Source organism: Triturus cristatus, chromosome 7 (assembly GCF_964204655.1).
Source record: "Triturus cristatus chromosome 7, aTriCri1.1, whole genome shotgun sequence".
NCBI classification, from domain to species: domain Eukaryota; kingdom Metazoa; phylum Chordata; class Amphibia; order Caudata; family Salamandridae; genus Triturus; species Triturus cristatus.
Genome location: NC_140590.1, coordinates 1,201,873,181 through 1,201,895,310, shown reverse-complemented (window position 1 = coordinate 1,201,895,310; position 22,130 = coordinate 1,201,873,181). Strand labels below are relative to the sequence as shown.

Here is a 22,130-nt window from a genome sequence, read left to right as displayed (position 1 = left end):
CAGTGACCAGGTCTCCTGGAACATAATGATGTCTTGATTCTCTATAAAGCACGACCACTCGCTAGAGTTAGTTTTTGTTTGTAGATCAGCAATGTTCCATGACATTATATTTAATAAGGAGGGAGCAATGCTAACACTCCTATCTGAAAAAGACCTAATCAAACTGCTCTCGGGAGATGGTGGTATAGCTCGCTGAAGACTCATATGATTCACAAAGGGAGATGCAGACCGAACAGCAGTGTTCTCTAACAGGGGCAAGTTTGCAACTGGTAGTCAGTCACATGTATCTAAACCAGAGGGAGGAGTAAATCTATTAGCTAAATTTAAGTCAGGAGGTCTATGTGGGATTCTGTGGGGTGCCCTTGGGTGGTTTACTGGACGCGAAATCGCCCAGCCCATCGTAGGGGTATGACGGGGTCTATAAAAGAACCCTAGGGGCAGGAGAGAGATTTTCATTGTATGATACTCTAGATTGATGCTACCTAGATGGTCTAGAAGAAATCTAACGACATTCTCGTTATTAAAGTTAAGAACTATACAATCCCCTCTCCCATCCTTCATAGAGTAACCTATCCATGGAGATCGTCTGACCATGATTATCTGGTTACAGACATCCCAATCCCATACCCCAACCTCCTTCAGTTTTGTTGTAAGCCAATGCATGGTTTTAGCCATCAATTGATCGGTGGTTTCGATCTGACCTTCCTGTAATACTGGGACATTCTTCAAAACCACCACCAAAGTGGCTTCGGCCGGGGGAAGGTGTAAGACTTGAGAACCTTCTAAAACTGGGCTATTTTCCAATCCCTTGTGCATTTGTGGGTACCCTCGTTCACAAGGCCCTAGTATAGGGCTATCCCCGTTTGCTGGTACACGGGAAATTGGCTGTTGTACTTTTTCACCTACTAGCCCTATACATGATCTAGTTTCCTCTCCTCCCCGAACTTCCTGATTAACTAGACTATCACCACTAGGCACATTCTCTGTCTCACCCACTTCCCTTCCCACATTTGTTACTCCAACTTCATGATTAGTAGACACAGTACCATTTTTCCCTGACAGCAATGACATCAGCCCGGTTAACGGTGGATTTGGCGGTTTTGAATTGGTTTCTACCGCATTTCTCAGCTCTTTAGATGTAGATAATCTGTAGGCTTGTGTCAGTAAACCCTCTATAGTACTATGATTTATCATGACCTTCAATTCAAAATTATTGAGTCTCTCCTCGATCTTAGTCAATCTCTGGATAATAGGAGTTAAAGATGTTATAATTAAATCCCCCAGTTTATTCCACATAGCCTCATTAGCCTCAGCAGAGGAAACATCTGTAGTCCCTGAGGTCAAATTTCCAGGAACACTAAGAGCCGATTCCCCCGTCGCTACCATTGCTGAAGTAGTACCTCCTCCATTAGTGTTTGTCCTTTGAGTTTTCACCAATTTCTGTCTCTATGGCCCCCCTCCCCGCTTTCTTTTAAGCGCTGGATCTGAAATTGGAGCAGGAACTTTATTTTTACATTGGGGTGCTGACCTTGTAACAACGTGTGGAGGTAGGGTGCTTTGGGTAGGTGCTGCATCCGTCTGGACCGACTCCACATGATAGAGTATATTATCAGTGACCGACGATGCGATGCAGAGGTTTCCAATGGCCCATTAGCAAACTGACCAGCATCACTTGCCTTATCAGGGGAGTCAGAGTCTACAACCAAAGAACAGTGAGGAGTACATGCAGATGCTATAGCGCCCAACGATGATCGTTTAGACAATTGGAGATCAAGAGATAGACGACGCTCCGTCAATGCTATCTCATGAGCAAGGACCGAGCTAGCTCTAATTATAAACTGGTCCAAAGTCCCCACCGTACTTCCAGCAGGCAGCCCAATTCTCCCCTTACCCTCTCGCAGGTTCATCCTGAGATATCTATTTAAGTCAAATTGAAAGTAGAAGTAAACAGAACACAGCTAGGTCTTTATGTGTATTCCTCTAATTAACACCAGTATACTGGCAAGGACTAACCTTGTGGGGTGTGCTGTCACAGAGAGTAGGCCCGGCCCGGCCTCGTTCGGTCTCTAACGGGCTCAAATGGGCGTGTTCCGCGAAGCAGGAGCGGCGAGCGGTAAAATAGTGGATGTCAAGCTCAGGTGCAGGCAATCAGCAGCAGGCCCCCTGGGATTTGCAGTCCTTGTCACCTCCTCCAAGCACGAAGTGGCTCCCGTGAAGCGGGAGCAGCGAGCGGTAAAATAGTGGATGGCAAGCTCAGGTGCGGGCAATCAGCAGCAAGCCCCCTGGGATTTGCAGTCCTTGTCACCTCCTCCAAGCACGAAGCGGCTCACTTGTCATTCTTTCTACCCTCAAAATGCCCAAATGATATCTTAGTGCCCAAGTCACTTGACTGCTAGGTTGTATGCAGTGTATTTCGATAAGGTAGCTGAAACTGCCTATTGTTGACTTTTTATTTTTCATTCGATGAACTTGGTCATTTCTAAAGGTTTGACCAAAGATGTCCCATTAGAGAACATATGTTGAGACAACAGCCAAAGTGTACAAAACATTTCCCTCTAAAGGGCTCCTATACCCAGCAAATGCTTACGGTGTGCACTAAATAGTCTACTGGGGTTTTGCTAGGAACTTTTTAAAAGCTTCTAGAAAACGTTCCAGTTGGCTATCCAAAACCCAGGAATGACTGAATGACTTGCACGATGACAGCCTTTTGTTTCTCATCTAAAAATGGAGGTATGTTGGCCAGAGTTTTCAAGTAGTAAGTGTTGTTCCCAGTTAGACGGTTAGTGGGGTCTTTCTGGTAAATCTATGAATCAACGATAACACCAGGACACTCATTACGAGCTGGTTGAGCCAATGGATGTATGACGTTACAACGCGTGCTGTTACAACGCATGCTGTTACAACAAAACTGTTACAACGCAAGTGGATTTACAACGCATGCCATTACAACGCAAGTCTTTACATCGACTTGCGCTAGATGGCGTGGTAACATTAGAAAAGTGTAATTTACTATTCCAACTCCAGTCCACTTAACAGTAGGGAAGGTGTTGGGATAGTAAACTACACTATTTGTAATATTAGCACGCCATCTAGCGCAAGTCGATGTAAAGACTTGCGTTGTAATGGCATGCGTTGTAAATCCACTTGCGTTGTAACAGTTTCGTTGTAATGGTAGTGCGTTGTAAAAGTTGCGTTGTAAAGGTTGTTCCCCGAGCCAATATTACTAATGTCTTGTTCACTTTTCCTTCTTCATGGTTTATTTTCACCGGGGACACAGCACACCCTTTTCCTTTAGGAATTGTATAGCGTATTGTTACGACTGTGTAAACTAATACTCTACATTAAGTTGTTGGATCAAGGTACCAGAAAGACTGGCAGTATTACAGCTTTTGCTACACACAGCATTTTCCACTGCTTAAATATTTTATTAAAGTGACATTTGAGGTATGCAGGATTTTATTTTGCTAAAGAAAAAATTACTACTTCTAAACTAAGCTCCAGATGAATCACGGTTTTTCTCAAAATGTTATGGCCCGGGTTCCTACTGGCTTATTTGGTTGCTCTTGTTTGTCATACAATAGGATCACCAATAACTGCTCCTAGCTATCTAGCAAAACCACTTCCATGCCACTAACCTGGTTTATAGCTCTATTGCACATCCCCAAGTTGCTTGTATGACTCTACATGACTTGAAAAGTTCATTGTTTTGGCTAGGAATACCGTACCCGCAAATGTCTTTTTCTTTTATGAAGTCCTAATGAAAGTTTAACAGAGCATACAGTTCAAGTTCAGGACAGTCTTTTTGCTGTCTGCATTTTTCTTGAGAGTTCACTCAACTACCCTCCAGCCCTTCTGCTCTTGTCAACGCTCAAACATTTTGGCTGTACTGTGCCAATGATCGTCCCCACATTATAATACAGAAACATGACCTCTTGGGGGCAATCCGAGGCAATTCAATTATATTCGTCCATCCCTTCCATACAAGGCAGAAAGAACAATCTGTCACTGTTGGACTTGGCCCTTTTTGCAGGGTCATCCTTGAACTTTTTGCCTTCCTCCTATATTTTCTCTGACCTGTTTTGTTGGTTTTATGACTCTGGGCACTTTACCACTGCTGATCAGTGCTAAAGTGCATATGCTCTCTTGTGTAAATTGATGTATTGATTAGTGACTCCATGATTGGGTTATTTGATTTACTTGTCAGACCCTAGTACAGTGCACCATGTGTGCCCAGGGCTTGTAAGTCAAATGCTGCTGGTGGGCTTGCAGCACCGGTTGTTCCACCCACAGAAGCAGCTTGTAAAGTGTGTCTCAGGCCTGCCACTGCAGAGCCTGTGTGCAGTCTGTGACTGCCATGTTGACTGGCCAAGTGCCCCCACTTGCCAGTTCCTAAACCTTCCCTTATCTTCATATCAGACACCCCTAAGGTAGGTCCAAGGGCAGGGTGCATTGTAAGTATAAGGTAGGACATGCCCTGGTGTGTGTGGCATGTCCTAATAGTAAATTACAGCCATTTTCGTTTTTCACTATTGCAAGGCTATCTGATCCCCATAGGCCAGAATGGGCAGTTTGATTATTACATCTTATAATCCTAACTGACCCAGGTAACATGGTAGAAACTCAAGTTTAGTATGCCTGAACTCAGAATGATAAAATACATCTGTTGGTGAAGTTGGTTTTAACATTCTGTGTTTGAAAATACCACTTTTAGAAAGTAGGTATTTTCTTGCTTAACTGTCCAAGCCTGCCTCTGCTAGGTTGTGTGTTGTGTGTCTGGTTCTGTGAGTGACAGGGGCTGGGGGATTCCAGGAGAGAGGGTGAGTCAGCACAGGGCTGAATAGGAAGATCTGCATGTAGATGGGTGGGAAGAGTTGCACCTAGGACCTGAATAGGGCTGTGCCTTCTCTCCACAATGCTGGCTCCACCTCCTGTGGTGCGTCTGATGTCTCTGCCCTGCACTGTGAAAGGAAAGAAGGAGTCTTGTAAACAAAGTGCTCAAGGACTGACCAGAACTGGTTTGGACTAGGCAAAGGCCTCTCTGCCTTCAGAGAACAAAGAGAAAAGTAGTATAAATATGGGGACCCAGACTCCAAGACTTTAGATCACTTCTGGAACAAAAAGACGAACCTCTGCCAAGGAGAAGAACCAAAGGAAGCTGTAGGAGTGGACTGCCCCCCCCTGCCAGTGTGCTGTGTTGCTGGGTTGGCCTACAGTGGTGTATTCAGTGCCAAGGAGAGGAGAAGGAACTTTTGTGTGTACTTCATCATCTTGCTGAATATTTCTCCAAGGGCTTGAACTTGTGCTTGCCTCCTGCTGAAGTCTCAGGGACAACAGACTTCACCACCAGCTCCCCTCTGAGTTTCCTTGCTGGGAATTCTATCTGCAAAAGCCTGCATGTCGCTGGGAACTGGAAGCGTGACGCAACAAGAAGAAGTGTGTCGCCACCACAGCTGTAGTCATCGCATCGCCAGAGAAGCGTGCCGCCGCCGCATCTCCCAGAAGCGTGCCTTTGTCGCAGTTGTCTGCTGTCGCATCATCGGAGAAGCGCGTCGAACCATGAGGGTCGCCGTCGCATCATCGGAGAAGCGTGTCGCAGGGCCTGTCGGGGCTCCAAAGTACAGAGTCGCCGCAAAGCTGCCAGGGCGTGGATGCATCGTCTTCACATCGTCGCATCAAGGGTGCAAACGCACCGGATTGTCGCATCGCATCGAGGCGCCATCTTGAGAATCTACGCATCACCTCCTCTCCGGTAAGGATCAAGACGCATCCCCTACTCTGCGCAGGCATTGATGCACGACACATCGTCTCCCCCGAAGCAAGGTACCGACTTATCTCCAACGCTGCAAGCCTTTTGTTTATTTTGCATTACGCATCCAGGTACTTTTGTGAGAACTGTGTCGCATTTACCATCAACTTGAACTAAGTTTATCCTACCATCTTTAAGTCAATTTTGAGTACAGTATTGTGGATTTTTGTCGTTTGTGGTCTTGTGTTAAGTCTATATAAAGAATACTTATTTTTATAAAACCTGTGTGGTGTCCATCTGTAGTGTTTTTACTGTGTTACTGTATATGTTCACAAATGCTTAATACACTGCCTCTGAGATAAGCCTGTCTGCTCGTGCCTAGCTACCAAGGGGGTGAGCAGGGGTTATCCAGTAGTTTAATCCCCTTTCTCTGACTTAGAAGCAAGGGTCCCTATTTGGTCAAAGGTACCTACCTCTGCCAACTAGAGACCCCCAGTTCTAACAGTCACTAGGCCCCACATGAACTCCATTCTTCCTCCTTCATTCTCAAAGCGGTCAGGAGTCTCAGGGGGTTCCCTCAGAACTGTCAGCATAGCTGCCAACGCTCGCAGGTCATCCTCCACTTCGTCATCTCCACTAGTATATTTCATGAGAATCTCCTCAACCACCTCCCATTATGAAATGTCTCAGAGACAGTCCCTGTGACATGGGGTTTCTGGAGCCAACTATCTAATGGCGATGCGGCCTTTAGCTAACACCAGCCCAAGGAGCAAAAATGGCCTGCTCATCTCATTCCCCTTTGGCTTGAGGAGCTACCACCAGCAGAATCAGCTTAATAGTGAGTGTCACTGTCCAACCAGTGAACCTGTTGAGCTTTTCCACCACTTTTTAGCGGAAAGGTATAATGGACAGGCAAGACCAAGACACGTGTACGAAGTCGGCCTCCACCTCTGTGCATTGCGAACAACTTGCCGCACAAGAGGGGTATATAATGAGTAGGTTTTTGGGGGTAGGATACACTTGGTGAATATAATTATATTATATCGACTTAAATCGGGTGTTAGAAGAAACCGCTCACACCCACTCATGTACTTTTTCCCACTCTCTGGCTGTAATTGGCTGTAATTTAAACTGTATTTTTAGCATTGGGGCAGGGAGGACATCATGTAGAGCCCTGCACATCATTGATATCAGTTGCCTTCCTCCCACCAAGGCCAGCATTGCTATCAACGTCTGCAACGGAGGCGGTGCATCCAGGAAGAGACTTGAGCTTGTGTGCCATGGCAGAAAGTTTTCCATATTGAAGGTAGTGTCCCATTCCTTGGGCAAAGGACTCAGTGGCATCCTGTCTGATGAGAAACCACCCATCAGGGTAAAAATCTCTCAAGGTGTTACAGCCACCCCTCAACCTTTGTTCTACTGACGTGGCCTAAGCTATTGTCACAATCGACTGCAGTGACCAGATATGCATGTCAGGTGCATCCAGGGTTCAACTGATCAACCGCTTCACTGACAGTTCTCAGATTCTACAGACGTGTCTCACCACATACGATGGGTCAGGTGGCACTTTGGTCCCCCCAGTTCAGTAAAGCAGCTAGTTTCTCTACACCATAGAAGTCCTCCAGAATTTGTTTTCAGTTCGAGCCTGGGCAGCACATGCGCTTCTCTGCGAGGCATGCTGTATTCAGGTATGAACCTGAAGCACCGCCCATTTTCCGCCTAGCTTTTCAATTGGCTCCTGTTACTATCCCTTCTAAATGGCTGCTTTTGGTTCATGAAAAGGCTTAGTAGTCCCTCCTTAGTACTGCCTTGTCTTCATTAGCAACCTCCCATAAGGACTGCCCTTTTTACTTCATTAGTAATGGCGGCCACGTCCTATTTTCAAAATGCGAAGCCCACCCAACTTGCACCTTTTCATCGTCCTGCAGAGACCCAGTGATCGCTGGTTTAGTGTAACGTCTAGGAGGTTCACGGTCTATAGAACCGTTCATAAGTTGAAATTACCTGCTAGAAATAAGTATGCAGCAAGAAACTAAGTTGCAGCAGCTGTTACCTGTCTGTAGGACTTTGGGCAATGATATTCGGTGCATATACATTCACCAGGCACAAATCTCTCCCTTCCAGTGCCCCAAATAGGATCCCATATCTGCCTCCACATCCATTTTATGTCCCTCTTAGCAGAACGTAACCCCCGGGGCCACCCAAATCAGTGCATGAATCCAGAATAGAAAGTGGAGTACAGTTGTTCCCACCATCTCTTTCTCAAATACAGCACAAACTCCCCCCAGACATGGGCTTCCTGTAGAAAGGTGATAGAGACACCATGTAATTTCATGTAAGCATAAACCGCACGTCTTTTTTTTCCAACCTGTCCAGTTCTCTGACATTCCATGGCAATAATTTCACTGTATTACCCACCATCATCCTTTACTTCCCACACAGCCCCTTCCCACCATAGTCACCCTCTCACCAGACAGCCTGCCAAGTAAGTGGCAGGTGTAATGTCAACAGATGAATATTAACACAAGAGCAGTTCAGCTTTCCCAAGACAATAAACCAAATAAATTACCAGTTACCCACAACTCACTCCCCCCCACCCCATGGGCAGGACATGCAAATAACCCTGCTCCACAGTTAGCAGGTTGGGGAATACCATCACCCACCCCATTCCCTGGTGCAAGGAAAAAAACCTTCCCACAACTAAAACATTTACTTTGCAATAGGACTGCCATCAAGAGGGACCCGCGTGCCCTGAGGGGGCTCAAACTTCTCCCCCCCTACCATGGGCCTCACTCCGGCTCCCGCCAGCATAATTACGAATAAAATAAAATAGGATCGTAGTTTGCTGTGCACAGGAATCTCATATCTGGGCTGTTCAAATGCCACCAAATCTTTCAGTGCAAACAAAAAACAGGTCACCCTCAGGCCCAAGAGAGTTCGCCACCACAGACATAAAGAGCACCCCCACTGGGTTGACATGAAGTCAAGGTCGGCCCACCTCTGGACTGTCACTGCTAGACCCAGGATCTCCCCTGCATTGTAAGAATGATTCCCTTGTGTTTGTCACCACCTCCACATCAATGAGAGTGCCATCAGAGCAGTCAATAATCTGTCCAGTCCACCTCGGGCTTTCCAGACTTGTCGATCATGTATTCCACCTGCTCAGTCATGTAGACTATCTTTGGTTTCTTCCGCTTCCGACTGTTTTTGCCTCAGAGAGAGGCCACATCCAGTGTGTCCACCCAGTTGTTCACCTACTCCTGGTGTGTTGAAGAACAGTGCCTTTCCCTCATGAAGTCCTTGCAGCTTTGCGAGATACACCAAGCTGCATTTCAAACTGAAGTCGCAAAGTCATTTTTTGACAGTCATGTAGCTCTTGCGCAGTTCCTGTACTTTTTTGCTATAGTCAGGGAAAATGGAAATATTCCTGCCATCAAACTGAGTCAGCCTCTTTACTCAGACATGCTATAAGATGACATCACGGCCCCCAAAACGAAACATGCAAGCTATAATGGCCCTGGGTGGTGCCCTTGGTCGAGGCGGAGGGACCAGCGCCCGATGTGCTCGCTTAATATTAAAATATTTGGACAGTTGTTTCGGGCGTAGCGTACTAACGATCCAGTCTTCCAAAAATAGCTCAGCAGATTGCACCTCCGCCCTTTCCAGGAATCCAATAAAACGCAAATTGCTTTAGCACAACCTGCACTCCAAGTCTTCAATCCTGTCATCTAGGTGCTTTGTCGCTTTTTTCAGCATCGATGTTTCTTTCAACGCCTGCACTTCTTGTTGCAGTTCTGACACAGTCCCATTTGGCGCCGTAACCCTGTCAGCGACTTTTCGAGGGTCTGATCTCGGAAGGTTTACTTCAATTGCTAAGGAGTCAATTTTTATCATCAGCTCCTACCATGAACCGTGAATTGCAGCCAGCATGTCAGAGGGCTCTCCACATTTGCCACCCTGGCTGTCTGCCACCTATTCTGGGTGTAGCGCATGTGTGTAGTTAACAATCTTCTTTACCTGCGCTGGTTAGGCATATTGGCCTGTGGGAATAGCAATATATGGTTAAAAAATTCTCACAGCTTACCAGGATTACTTTCTCATGCAATCAGTGTGCCCTCTCTGTGCCTCCACCTTACTGCAGAGAAAAGAACAAGGGGACCCGATCAGGTAGCCTGAGGACCTTGGGTAATAACTTATTTTAAAGAACAGAGGTCCTTGGCATAGGAGGGAATAGTGTAAACATTTCTACATAGACCACAATGAGCACTATGGGTAGTCTTCCAATGTCCAGCCGGACAGAGGAATATTTATTCAAATAAAATAACAGGGGAATGAACGGAATACAGGGAACAACAGGGATGGCTAACGGCACAATCCTGTACCGAGCATTGAAGTAAAGGGATAGGGAGTATAGACACAAGAAGGAAATAACAGGCAAGGAAATTGGTTGAAAGAAGAGCAAAAGGTGGCTTACATTTACATGGTAATACTACGTAAGCTCATACCAACAAACAACACAACAGATTTTACACAATGGTTAAATTGTGGTGTTTGCTAAAAACACCACAATTTAACCATTGTGTAAAATCTGTTGTGCTGTTTGTTGGTATGAGCTTACGTAGTATTACCATGTAAATGTAAGCCGCCTTTTGCTCTTCTTTCAACCAATTTCCTTGCCTGTTATTTCCTTCTTGTGTCTATACTCCCTATCCCTTTACTTCAATGCTCGGTACAGGTTTGTGCCATTAGCCATCCCTGTTGTTCCCTGTATTCCGTTCATTCCCCTGTTATTTTATTTGAATAAATATTCCTCTGTCCGGCTGGACATTGGAAGACTACCCATAGTGCTCATTGTGGTCTATGTAGAAATGTTTACACTATTCCACCTTACTGCAGGCACGTGGACCTTAGCTTGTGTCCACCATCAGGGCACTCACCACTGCCGAGACCATGTGTGTGACAGGGCCAGCAGTCAAGGGTTCAGGAGCAGCAGGCCACTATCAGGGTTCTGCACGACCAGAGCTACCCAGCTCCGTCCGCCTATATAGCCCGCATGTCCGCTCGGCATCTCTCAGTGTCCTCTCCTCCATTAGGGCCAGAATTCAGTTCACCGTTTTGACTCCTGGTGCTCCCCTCTGTCGAAGGACTCAGGCTTGGTCCCAGGCATGAACAGGTTCTGTCAGGGGGGCCAACGTCATAACCCCAGTAAATGCAGTCTCCTCCTTCGCTGTGCCACGTGGGATTAACCCAAGTCCTCCTCCGATTCCCCTCGGGGCTCCATGTATCTCCAGGCCTCTAGGTAGGCTGCAGGGTCCCGCCACTCACCTCTTGCTGCTCGCGGTCTGCTGCACAAATCTCTACCATGGCAATGGCTGCTGCGTCTCACCTCCTAGCTTCAACAGTCACACCCCTCGACTTTCCAGCCTCCAGCACAGCTGCTTTAGGCCCAGCCTCAGGCGGGCCTCTTTCACTGGGTGGCTCTTTCCACTAATTGTGGCACCCACAGGGGGAGCACCACACTGTCAGTCTGTTCGGCCCGAAGACAGTGGCCTCCCTCAGTCAGCTCTCACTACCGTTGCAGCACTGCCTGATCAGCTATGGCAGCACTCTAAATCGTTCTGTGCAGCGTTCCAGAACATTTACCTGCAGGATGTTGACAAGATGGAGGATTGCCAGTGGGAGCTCCACGAGGAGCGTCTACTCAGCCATCTTGCTTGGCCATGCCCCCTCCCACAAATGACTTGTGGCATCTGGATCGGTTGAAAGTAAAAGATAGGTTGATGACTTTAGAAATAATCAATGAGCCTGACTGAAAAGTTTATGTCAATGACAGTTCGTGATCACATTGTCAATTATACAAATCCTTTCAATTAGGCCTGTGTGTGACACATAATAAATCTTGCTTGAGAAGGACACTTACGAAAAACACTGAAATGCTGCTTATGCACACATTCCACATCTGCACCCACTGTTTTTGTCTACTCACGTAAAATCTCAGGATGGCTGGGTGTTCTCAGAGAGTGTATTACAATTATCTGCAATTCACCATATTCATGCCTTTTGGCTATCTAGGGTATGTGAATTTTGGCAAGACCCTGCAAGGAAGAACTTTAAAAGAAACATGCGCAGAAGAAGGGGACTGTGCAGGCCACCGTAGTAGCAGGTTGGTGGAGTCAGAGCTCAACCCATCACATTGATATGACATTGAAAATACTGCTTACCTCCTAACTGTATATCACCCCAGCCGGTCACCCAACATATCGTCCCTGAGGTGATTTGAACCGAGGAGGCGGGTAGGCATATTGGGAGGATGTAATCAGTAAAGTTGACTGGGCTCTGCAGCTGCAGGAGGGAAATATCACCCAAGGAGCCACTAGAATAGGTGTAGTTAGAATTCACTGTTATATTCTTGACATTGATGTAAATGTCACGGGAGCCCGGAAGAGAAAGCTGAAAGGCTCCAAGGTGCACACGATATTTGGAGACTACAACTGGCCTAGAAAAAAAAGAAGAATTTATAAACCAACTCGCAGGCCCTTGAGCAAAAATAGATTGAGTGACATAAAAAGAACTCAAGCACAACAAGGAAACAAAGAAATCAAAATTGTGATAATTTTCATTACAATTGCAACCAATGATTATTATTATTATTATTATTATTATTAATATTATTATTATTATGTCTGGCATTTGTGACAGCTTTAGCTATATACCAAATAAATCATCCATAATATAGAATACATAAAGGGACCTTTGGTCAGCAGGCTTTATCCATTGGTCTTTAAAATTGTCATTTACATTTTGCCTCCACCCACCACAGCCTACAGCATGGTCAGTCCACTTTACCCACTGGTTCCCTTAACTTTGAGTGACTGCACAAAGCCTGCGCACTTTGTTCAGAAAATTGTTCCTTTCTCTGCAGTGATAAAGTTAATTCCAAGTAAGCTTTTTCATCATTTTAGTTATTTTTTATAGTTTACCACAGCTTTGCAAGCCAGTTAAGCTGGTCATTTATTTTCTGTTTTTTTTGTAAAGTTATAAAGTGCTTAGGTGATATTGGAACATTGTTTCTGCCTGCAATGAATGCTCAGTTTGCTGGTGATTTAGGCTTGTCTCCTTCACAAAAGTAATAAAATTCATGGCATAAATAAAACGTTTTATATAAAAAGCATTAGTAAAACAGCTACATTAGTGAATCTGTTTTAAATTTCAAGTATGTTGGCCACACTTAGATAACGTCTTCTTTTTTTCTTTTTCTTTTTATGAGACATTCATGTGATAAATAATGAAAAACGAAACTAATTAACAATCCCACCAGCCTGCTGAGGCTAGACCTATTTACTTTGCTTATACTTGTATGAAACAGATTAATATTATTACAGATACTAGTGGAAAAAGATTACATACATTTAAAATAATTCAGAATTATACTAAAGAATTACATTAAAGATAATAACAGAAGGGTGCAGCATTAAAGTGTAACAGAGTGAGGCTGGGTAGTCAATGGTCACTTAAAAAGTCCAGCCTGAGAGACACAGCACATCAGGTCAAATCTTTACTAATCTGAAAGACACTGGACACAACTCCACAATCCTCATTGCGTTCTCCATTGTAGCACTCCATCCCTCATTGGGCAATGTGCACTCAGACCTCAAGTGCTTACTTCTTATTGACTTGATCACTAACGAGCTACTGGAAACTGATAGCATTTCTAGGCGTGGTGCTCTCTGCTGCCCCTTTGCAACGCAATCTGTCTTTTTAGGTTAATTCATGAATTAAGTATATGGTGAAAAACTGGAATATTCAGATCTAGGCTATCCAAAATATACTTTTCAGTGTTCTAATGTTTCATCTTTATGTTGATATAGCTGGTCTTTCAGATGTCTCTTTGGTACATTGCTGTGGCTCCTCCAACAATTGTTCTTTGCTATGCTTATGGTGGATACTTCCACCACTGAACAGAAACCCATAGCACATTAATATTGTTCTTTGCCCACCCTATCAGATGAGGCATTTACAAATATTACCATAGTGTAATTGTAGAAGCCGCATACATGTTCTTGCTTAATGTTGTACCAGTGCTACCAAGTTGTGCATGCCTCTGACATGTAAAACTTCACTCTCATGTCTGGATGCAGCGAAGAGAATTATTGAATAGATTGCTTGAATCTGAAAGTTTACATTATTTTATCAGCTTAAAGGTTGAGTGTGTAATATCCGATGATTTTAGTGTCTGCACCTATATACTCTTTTGTTTCAGGTTCGTCAAGATGGAGCTCTGCTTGTAAACATAAATTTGCCTTCTTTACTTGTGTGTTTTAGCTCTGTGCTTATGGGGTGCACTGGATCCCTTTGTTGCCTGAATCTGTGATTCACTGACATTTTTGTTAGGGTAATAAACGTTTCCAAACTTCCGAAATCAGAGTGAGGGAAGATGTCTTTCACACAGGCACTCATACCCTACAATATAAGCTGGATGTAGGGGCTTTCAGGCAGTGGCGGCCAACACAAAAATGAAGTTGTGGGAGGGTGGGGAGGGTACGTGGGAAACGCGAGGGACATACCTGAAGATGCGGGCCGCCTTGCGCCTCACTGTTCCTCTTCTTCCTGGTCCCACCAGACACAGAAAGCATCAGAGACTCCCGCAGGGATTGGCCTGAGCGGGCTGGTTTAATGCTCGCTCAGGCGCAGGGAGTCTTTACTGTTTCTCCAACAGCTGAATAAACCAAACTGCCCATGTCAGTTTGGCCTGTTTGGCCTGCCTAAGACGGTGGCCTAACAGACATGCTCACTTAGAAGTGCACTCCACTCCTCCCTTCCCTGGTCCCGGCCCTGCCCCTCTCGGCACACATTTTTTTCTTTTTCACCTTATGGCTGATCCATGTGGAGTGGCGTTCCTCCTCCACTGAGGAGGTGCTACCACTGCTTTCGGGACACACTGCCACGTTACCATGGGCTGTGGAGATATTTTATGTTTCGCCTTGGGCAGATGCATCTAGGCTAATGATTGACAATAGCGCAGTTGTGTACAATGGTAGAAAATCTGTGTGTTCCTTGGCAGTTGTAGTAGTACAGCCAAATAGTATCTCTCAGGAAGGTTGTGCATAATTTCTCCCACTGAAACCATCCATTGCACATGCTTTCAATAAAATGCAGGCTTTAAACCTATGCTTCTGGTTTCACCTGTTTGATGACCTCTGTAAGTAGTCAAGCAAGAATCCGCTTAAATCTTTCTTTCACACCACTTAGGCCCCTCTGATAAGTCCATATATGGTGGTATCCAATTGATTTCCAGGCACAAATCCTCGAGGAACTCCTCAGTTCTCTACAGCCAGATGAAGATAGAAGAGAAATGGCTATCCACGGTCCACCTGTCCCTTTTATTTTTCTGTTGAATTGAGAATTTCAAATGATTCACTTCTTTTAATATGTTGCACTATAGCAAATGTTCTACTTACCTTTGAATGCACTGAGCTGCAGACACCACCCACTGACTGCTTATTAGAGAACCTCCACAGATGTGCACTCCATTTCGCTCTATGCTGACCTGCCAGGGCCACTGTCCAGACTGGGCATCCTGCCCACCAATAATTCGATTCATCAGAGGTTGCTGTCCACAAACTAGAGAGGAAAAAAATTATTTTACACATACATTTTTTGCCAATTGATACTTACAATTCTCACATTAAAAGCTCCATCTGAATCTCACAAAGCCGCAAGGCATCTCAACACGAGGGTGAAGTTAGAGGGTATGCAGAATGAGTTAAGGCTATATTTGAATAAAGAATACAAGCTAAGTGGAAAGCCAGTAAACTACAGCACTTTGAATATGGTGAGAATAGTGGTGTGCTGTTAACATGAAAGACTAAGGTAGATGCAACTAGGAACCATAATGACTTGCTGGTAGAAATGGGCACAGGGAAGATCTTTGAGTCAACATGAGACTATAAACTTGGAAGTCTTAAACATCATCAGTGCAGTTTATAGAGAACATATTACCCTGGACCAACATAAAATCCACGGCTGGCTGTCAGATATGGAATTTCCCTCTCTCACTGAAGAACAAAGAACCTTTCTTCAGGAACAGATCATGGAGGAGGAAATCATGAATCAAGTTAAGGGGGCAAAAAATGGGAAAGCGGCAGGCCCAGATGGGATTCCCCCAGAACTATACAAATGGGTAATTTGTGAACTGGTCCCATTTTGCAAAACTTTATTCAATGTTATAAATCTGCATAAAAAAGAGATTCCCCCCTTTTCGTATGAGGCAACATTGGTTATGGTTTTAAAACCCTAACAATACTGACTCCTGCAGACCTATCTCCCTATTGAATTCTGATTATAAGAAATTTGCAGGAATCATAGGTGAGAGATTAGCCTTTGCCAGTTCTCCATCCTGATCAGAAATGTTTTATAGCAGGTAGATATCTACATAAGCTAACAGATCTCCTTATTGGGTCTATAGAGTTGGCTGTGATCCACAATTCCCCCCAACCAGTAGCAACTATAGATGCTGCAAAAACATTTAATAGGGTTAACTGGGTGTATTTGTGGGAAGGGTGGAGGAGCTTTTGCATTAGTACTAATCTAATAAGGGCAATACAGTCATTGTGTAGAACCCCCATGGCAAGGGTGTTGATTAATGGCGACCTCACTCAACCTTTTTTCATCCGTAGAGACACTAGACAGGGGCGTCCACTCTCGCCATTATTGTTTGACCTATATGTAGAGCCATTAGCACCGAAGATTTGGTTATATAGATCCATGCTCTGAATCTTGAGGCTTTTCAATTAAGATTGCTCTATATACAGATGATTTAACATATACATCACAAATCCAGAATATTCTATACCTACGTTTGAACAGCATGTGGAGGAGTTTAGGGAAATGTCTGGTTACAAAATTAACAAAGAAAAAACAGAGCTAATAGCGTGGCCAAATGTCAGTACTACCCACCATTTTAAGGGCCAGATTAGGTGTTTGGGGACCTTAATGACGCAAAATATAGATTATATTCTGAAGAATTGAATAAAGAGGTTAAGCAAACTGTAAGGAGATGGGAGAATCTCCCAATGGGTATTTATGGCATTAACATGATGGTTCTCACAAAACTGACTTTTTTATATAATGCCATATGGCTGTCATTTCCATCTAATCAGATTAAGAAACTACAAGGGAGGGGCTCAAGTTTTATCCGGGCTTCTAAATGTGCATGGATCTCTTGGAAAAAGCATAGGAGAAAGTTAAAACATGAGGGCCTTGCATTACCAGATTTCCATATATACTGCTATGCCTTACAGTTTAAGAATTTAAGATTTTTAGCTAGGATACCAGAACAATCACAGCTGGATCACATGTATTCTGCTATGTTGATACCCTTGAGTCGTGATGCATTTTTGTATGTGTTTGGAAATCCGAAATTTTTTGAGAGTGTAAAGCTGAAAGTTCTCCTTGCAGCACTTAAGGTCTGGGTACACTTAAGGAAGACTCTCAGGATCCACTACTACACAGGTTCAAATACATTTTGGGACTCCCCTGGGTCCCCCGATTGTTTGAAGAATACCAGAAACAATTTTAACACTTGGGGAGATCTGAGGAGCAGCGAAGCCCTTACTGGGTGGCAGAGTTTCTGGCTGCTGACCGGAGGAGAAATCTTAAAGTTTAAACACCTGTAGGTTTCTTCATGGTGGTCAGCCCAGTGATTAGCAAAAATAGATCATTGAGAACATGAAGCTCTTTTGAATGATGACAAGAAACTTAAAAATGAAGTGTCTCTGTCGTACTGGGACATGGTGGCAGCAGAGAACAAGAAGAATGTACACCCAAATCAGATATGGGCGGATGACTTATCGCAGCTGGCAATAGAAGATCTATGAAAAGTATCTATAAATCTTCTTTATAAAACAGGAAAGTCTGCACAAGGCAAAACCATCTGTTCCCTCTCCATGGGGCCTATTGGACTCCACAGAGATTTGCCAAATTCTCCCAAGAGGCCCCATGTTGCAAGAGGTGTGGTATGATAGGAGCAGATGGTAAGCATATTGTGAGAAAGTCATTCTTTTTCCCCTGATCACCCCCATTTTTTAACTGATACTGGTTGAAACTGACTCTGATTGCGCCCATGGCTCTTCTAACCAGGCCCAGGGCCATACTCTGTGTAAAAGATAGATGGTAATTAGGTGCATTTACAATTGGTATTGGCAAATACCTGCAAGTCCCTAGTATATGGTAGGGCATGTTGGTTTAGAGGCCCAGTCGATTTAATGCACTTAAGTGTGTACTGCTGTGTTGCCTGCTGTCATTTTAACCCCTTCGATGCTCATGACGGAACGGTTCCGTCATGAGCATCGGTTGGGCTGTGCTCATGACGGAACCGTTCCGTCATGAGGACAGCCCCTGGGGGAAGCGCTGGCGCTCCCCCCCTTGTGCCTCGATCTTGCCCCCCTTTACGGGGGTGGCAGCGGAAGAGCTTCCGCTGCCACCCCCGAGCCCCCCGAGCCCCCCCACGCTTTCTGATGACGTCAGCGCGCACAGCGCGCGCCGGCGTCATCAGGAAGCGTTGGACGCGCTGGAATCCATTTCTTCCAGCGCGTCCAAGGCAGCAAGAGGTAGGTTCCCTTGTCCGGTGGGGGCCGCGGGGGTGATTTCTTTTGTATTGAGGCATCGGGGGAGAGGAAAGAGTATTTCCTCTCCCCCGATGTCTCAATACTGGGCATTCCTGCTCCACGATCGCGCACAGCGTCGCGATCGTGGAGTAGGGATGCCCCACTAGACACCAGGGATTTGTTTATTTGAATTTGGGAAGCGACCCCTTAGGCAAGGGTCGCTTCCTGGGGGGCAAAATTTTTCGAAGTCTTTTCTGCCCCCCCTGGGGGCAGATCGGTTCGCTTTCTGCGCTTTTCTGCCCCCAGGGGGGGCAGAAAAGCCCACTAGACACCAGGGATTTGTTTATTTGAATTTGGGAAGCGACCCCTTAGGCAAGGGTCGCTTCCTGGGGGGCAACATTTTTCGAAGTCTTTTCTGCCCCCCCTGGGGGCAGATCGGTCCGCTTTCTGCGCGTTTCTGCCCCCAGGGGGGGGCAGAAAAGCCCACTAGACACCAGGGATGTCGTTTATGCTATGTAGGAAGCGACCCCTTAGGCAAGGGTCGCTTCCTTGGGGGGCCCAATAATTCGAAGACTTTTCTGCCCCCCCTGGGGGCAGATCGGTCTTCTTTCTGCCCGTTTCTGCCCCCAGGGGGGGGCAGAAAAGCCCACTAGACACCAGGGATGTCTATTTCGTTATGTAGGAAGCGACCCCTTGGGCAAGGGTCGCTTCCTTGGGGGGCAAAATAATTCGAAGACTTTTCTGCCCCCCCTGGGGGCATATCGGTCTTCTTTCTGCCCGTTTATGCCCCCAGGGGGGGCAGAAAAGCCCACTAGACACCAGGGATGTCTTTTATGTTATGTAGGAAGTGACCCCTTGGGCAAGGGTCACTTCCTAGGGTGGCAAAATAATTAGAAGACTTTTCTGCCCCCCCTGGGGGCAGATCGGTCGTCTTTCTGCCCGTTTCTGCCCCCAGGGGGGGGGGGGGGCAGAAAAGCCCACTAGACACCAGGGATATAAATATTATTGTAGGAAGCGACCCCTTGGGCAAGGGTCGCTTCCTTGGGCCCCTAAATTTTTTGAAGACTTTTCTGCCCCCTCTGGGGGCAGATCGGTTTTATTTTTTTGCCGTTTCTGCTCCCATTGGGGGCAGAAAAGCCCACTAGACACCAGGGAATTAGTTCAATTAGAAATAGAAGTGACCCCTCGCTTCCAGGGTGCAATTTGTTATATGTATTTGGCTCACCCGCCCCGGGACTGAGTAGCCTTTTTTTTCCTGCTGTTTTCTGCCCCACCTGGCACACAACCCGATTGACCATTTGGGTAGTGACATGGCATGTTATAATGTTTATTGTTATATTTTTTGTGATTTCCAATTGTAATGTTTTTTTTTTGTTTACTTTTTTGTTCTAGGTAAAGGCTTTTCTTCTTTTCACGTTGACGTTTTGGTACTGGTGGTTCTGCTGTTTGTGTAGTTTGGTAAGAGACTGTTTTTTTGTACAATGCAAATGTGTTTGATTTCTCTGCCTGTTTTTTTTTTTGCAAATGGTGTAATAATAGCAGTATGTTGGGTTTTTGAGTGTCAAAAACTTTTTGCATTGGTGCTCGATGTGTATTTTGTTGTCTTGTGAGTAATTTGTTTTTTTTTCTTCTTTCTAGTTTGATATCGTTGGTCTTTGCTGTGTCACTGCAGAGTTTGTTTCTGGTGAGTGCAGCTGTCTCTTGTAATTGGATTGTATAGTTTTTGAGTACATTGATCTTTGTGATAAAAGGTACACATTTCTTTACTTACTTGGTTTGCACATTGTTGGTTGTTGTTGACTTGTTTGTGCAGTCTTCTATCTTAGTAAGTATAATGGCTAGCCGCAGGATGACTGCTCAGCAGGTTGTTGGTTTGCTGTTTGAGTCTTCCTCTGATATTGGGTCAGAGACTGACTCTGCTTCTGAGGGAGAGGAGGCAGGGGACGATTCTGGCAGTGAGTTTTCTCTCCGTATGGGGTCATCGGATGATGAAGATACTCTTAGTGCGGATGAATTGCCTGTGTTAGAGGAGGAGACTGATGTGCCGATAGTGCGGCAAGAGGCATCTGGGCTGCAGCCTGCGGCTGCAAGGCTTCCCGTTGGTGTAGTGCGGCAAGAGACATCTGGGCTGCAGGCTGGGGCTGCAAGGCTTCCCGTTGGTGTAGTGCGGCAAGAGGCATCTGGGCTGCAGGCTGGGGCTGCAAGCCTTCCCGTTGGTGTAGTGCGGCAAGAGACATCTGGGCTGCAGGCTGGGGCTGCAAGTCTTCCCGTTGAAAGTGATGACCTCTGGGTTGCCCCTGGCATGGTGCAGCCGGAATTTCCAGAGTTTACTGGTGTTCCAGGGTCTAGAGTGAATACTGAGAACTTTTTGCCTGTAAATTCTTTTCAGTTGTTTATGGACGATGTGTTTTTGGCAGAGATTGTTGAGCAGACTAATTTGTATGCCGAACAGTTTTTGAGGGACAACAGTGCCAGTCTTAAGCCACACTCTAGAGCTACCCGGTGGACTCCCACAAATGTTGAAGAGATGAAGAAGTTCTTGGGTTTAACTTTTTTGATGGGCTTGCTAAGGAAGCCATCATTGGCTTCATATTGGTCTAGCAGTCCCTTGATGGCAACGTCTATTTTTCCGGCAGTCATGAGTGGTGACAGGTATTTGCTTCTGCTTCGGATGATGCACTTTGTTGATAATGGTTTAGCGTTGCCACGAGATCACCCTGATTGTGACCGTCTTTTTAAGATTAGGCCTGTCCTTGATCACTTTGTTGATCGATTTTCTGAGATTTATGCCCCTGGTAGAGAAATTGCAGTGGATGAGTCTTTGGTGTTGTTCAAGGGCCGCTTGGTTTTTAGGCAATACATTCCTAGTAAGAGGGCACGCTATGGAATAAAGCTGTATATGCTGTGTGACAGTAGGACTGGATATGTCTCTAATTTCAGGGTGTACACCGGTAAGGAATCTAGGTTTAACCTCCCTGGTTGTCCGTCCACTTTTGGAGTGACTGAGAAAATTGTTTGGGAACTTGGTAGAGGATTTTTTAACAAAGGCCACCATTTATATGTAGATAACTTCTACACTGGTGTGCGGTTGTTCAGGGAATTGGCCAAAGTGGACACTTTTGCTTGTGGCACAATCCGCTGTAACCGTAAATGTTTTCCAAAAGAACTTGTTTGTCAAAAGCTTGTGCGGGGACAGTGCAGTGCGTTGCGTTGCCAGGAGCTTCTTGCTGTGAAGTTTACAGACAGGAGAAATGTCTACATGCTGACTTCCATCCATGATGAAAGCACTGCACCTGTGACTGTTTGGGGTCAGGTCGCTGAAGTGCGCAAACCTGTGTGCGTTTTAGACTATAATAGGCACATGGGTGGTGTTGACAGAGTAGATCAGAGGTTGGAACCTTACGCTGCTCTTCGTAAGGCTTACATTTGGTACAAGAAGTTGGCTATCCATCTTTTCCACTTGGCAATGTTTAATGCTTTTGTTGTGTTCCAGGATTCTTGCCCTGAGTCAAAGATGACTTTTGCTAAGTTTCAGGAGTCTGTAATAGGCAGCCTTGTTGTAGTGGAACAGGCAAGTGTTCCTAGAGTTGGACTGGTGGAGGATGTTGCTAGATTGAAAGAACGCCACTTTCCAGATCACATTCCTCCCACACCCGCAAAAGATTTTCCCAGTAGGAGATGTAGAGTCTGTTGGCGAAGAGGTTTGCGGAAGGAGAGTCGTATGTACTGCCCCGATTGTCCCTCTCATCCTGCACTGTGTCTCCCTGCTTGTTTCAGAG

At 45.4% G+C, this 22,130-nt stretch overlaps 1 protein-coding gene across 1 annotated transcript in view; it reads right to left on the bottom strand.

Annotated features, from left to right (window-relative positions):
* Positions 1-22,130, bottom strand: part of LOC146811599 (transmembrane protease serine 9-like) — a 452,993-nt gene that overhangs the window by 174,964 nt on the left and 255,899 nt on the right. The window contains exons 3-4 of the mRNA XM_085618580.1: positions 15,205-15,367; positions 11,968-12,242 (exon numbers count right to left, since the gene is read on the bottom strand). Of these exons, the coding sequence (XP_085474706.1) occupies positions 11,968-12,242; positions 15,205-15,367 (438 nt within the window). The remainder of the gene's footprint in view (positions 1-11,967; positions 12,243-15,204; positions 15,368-22,130) is intronic.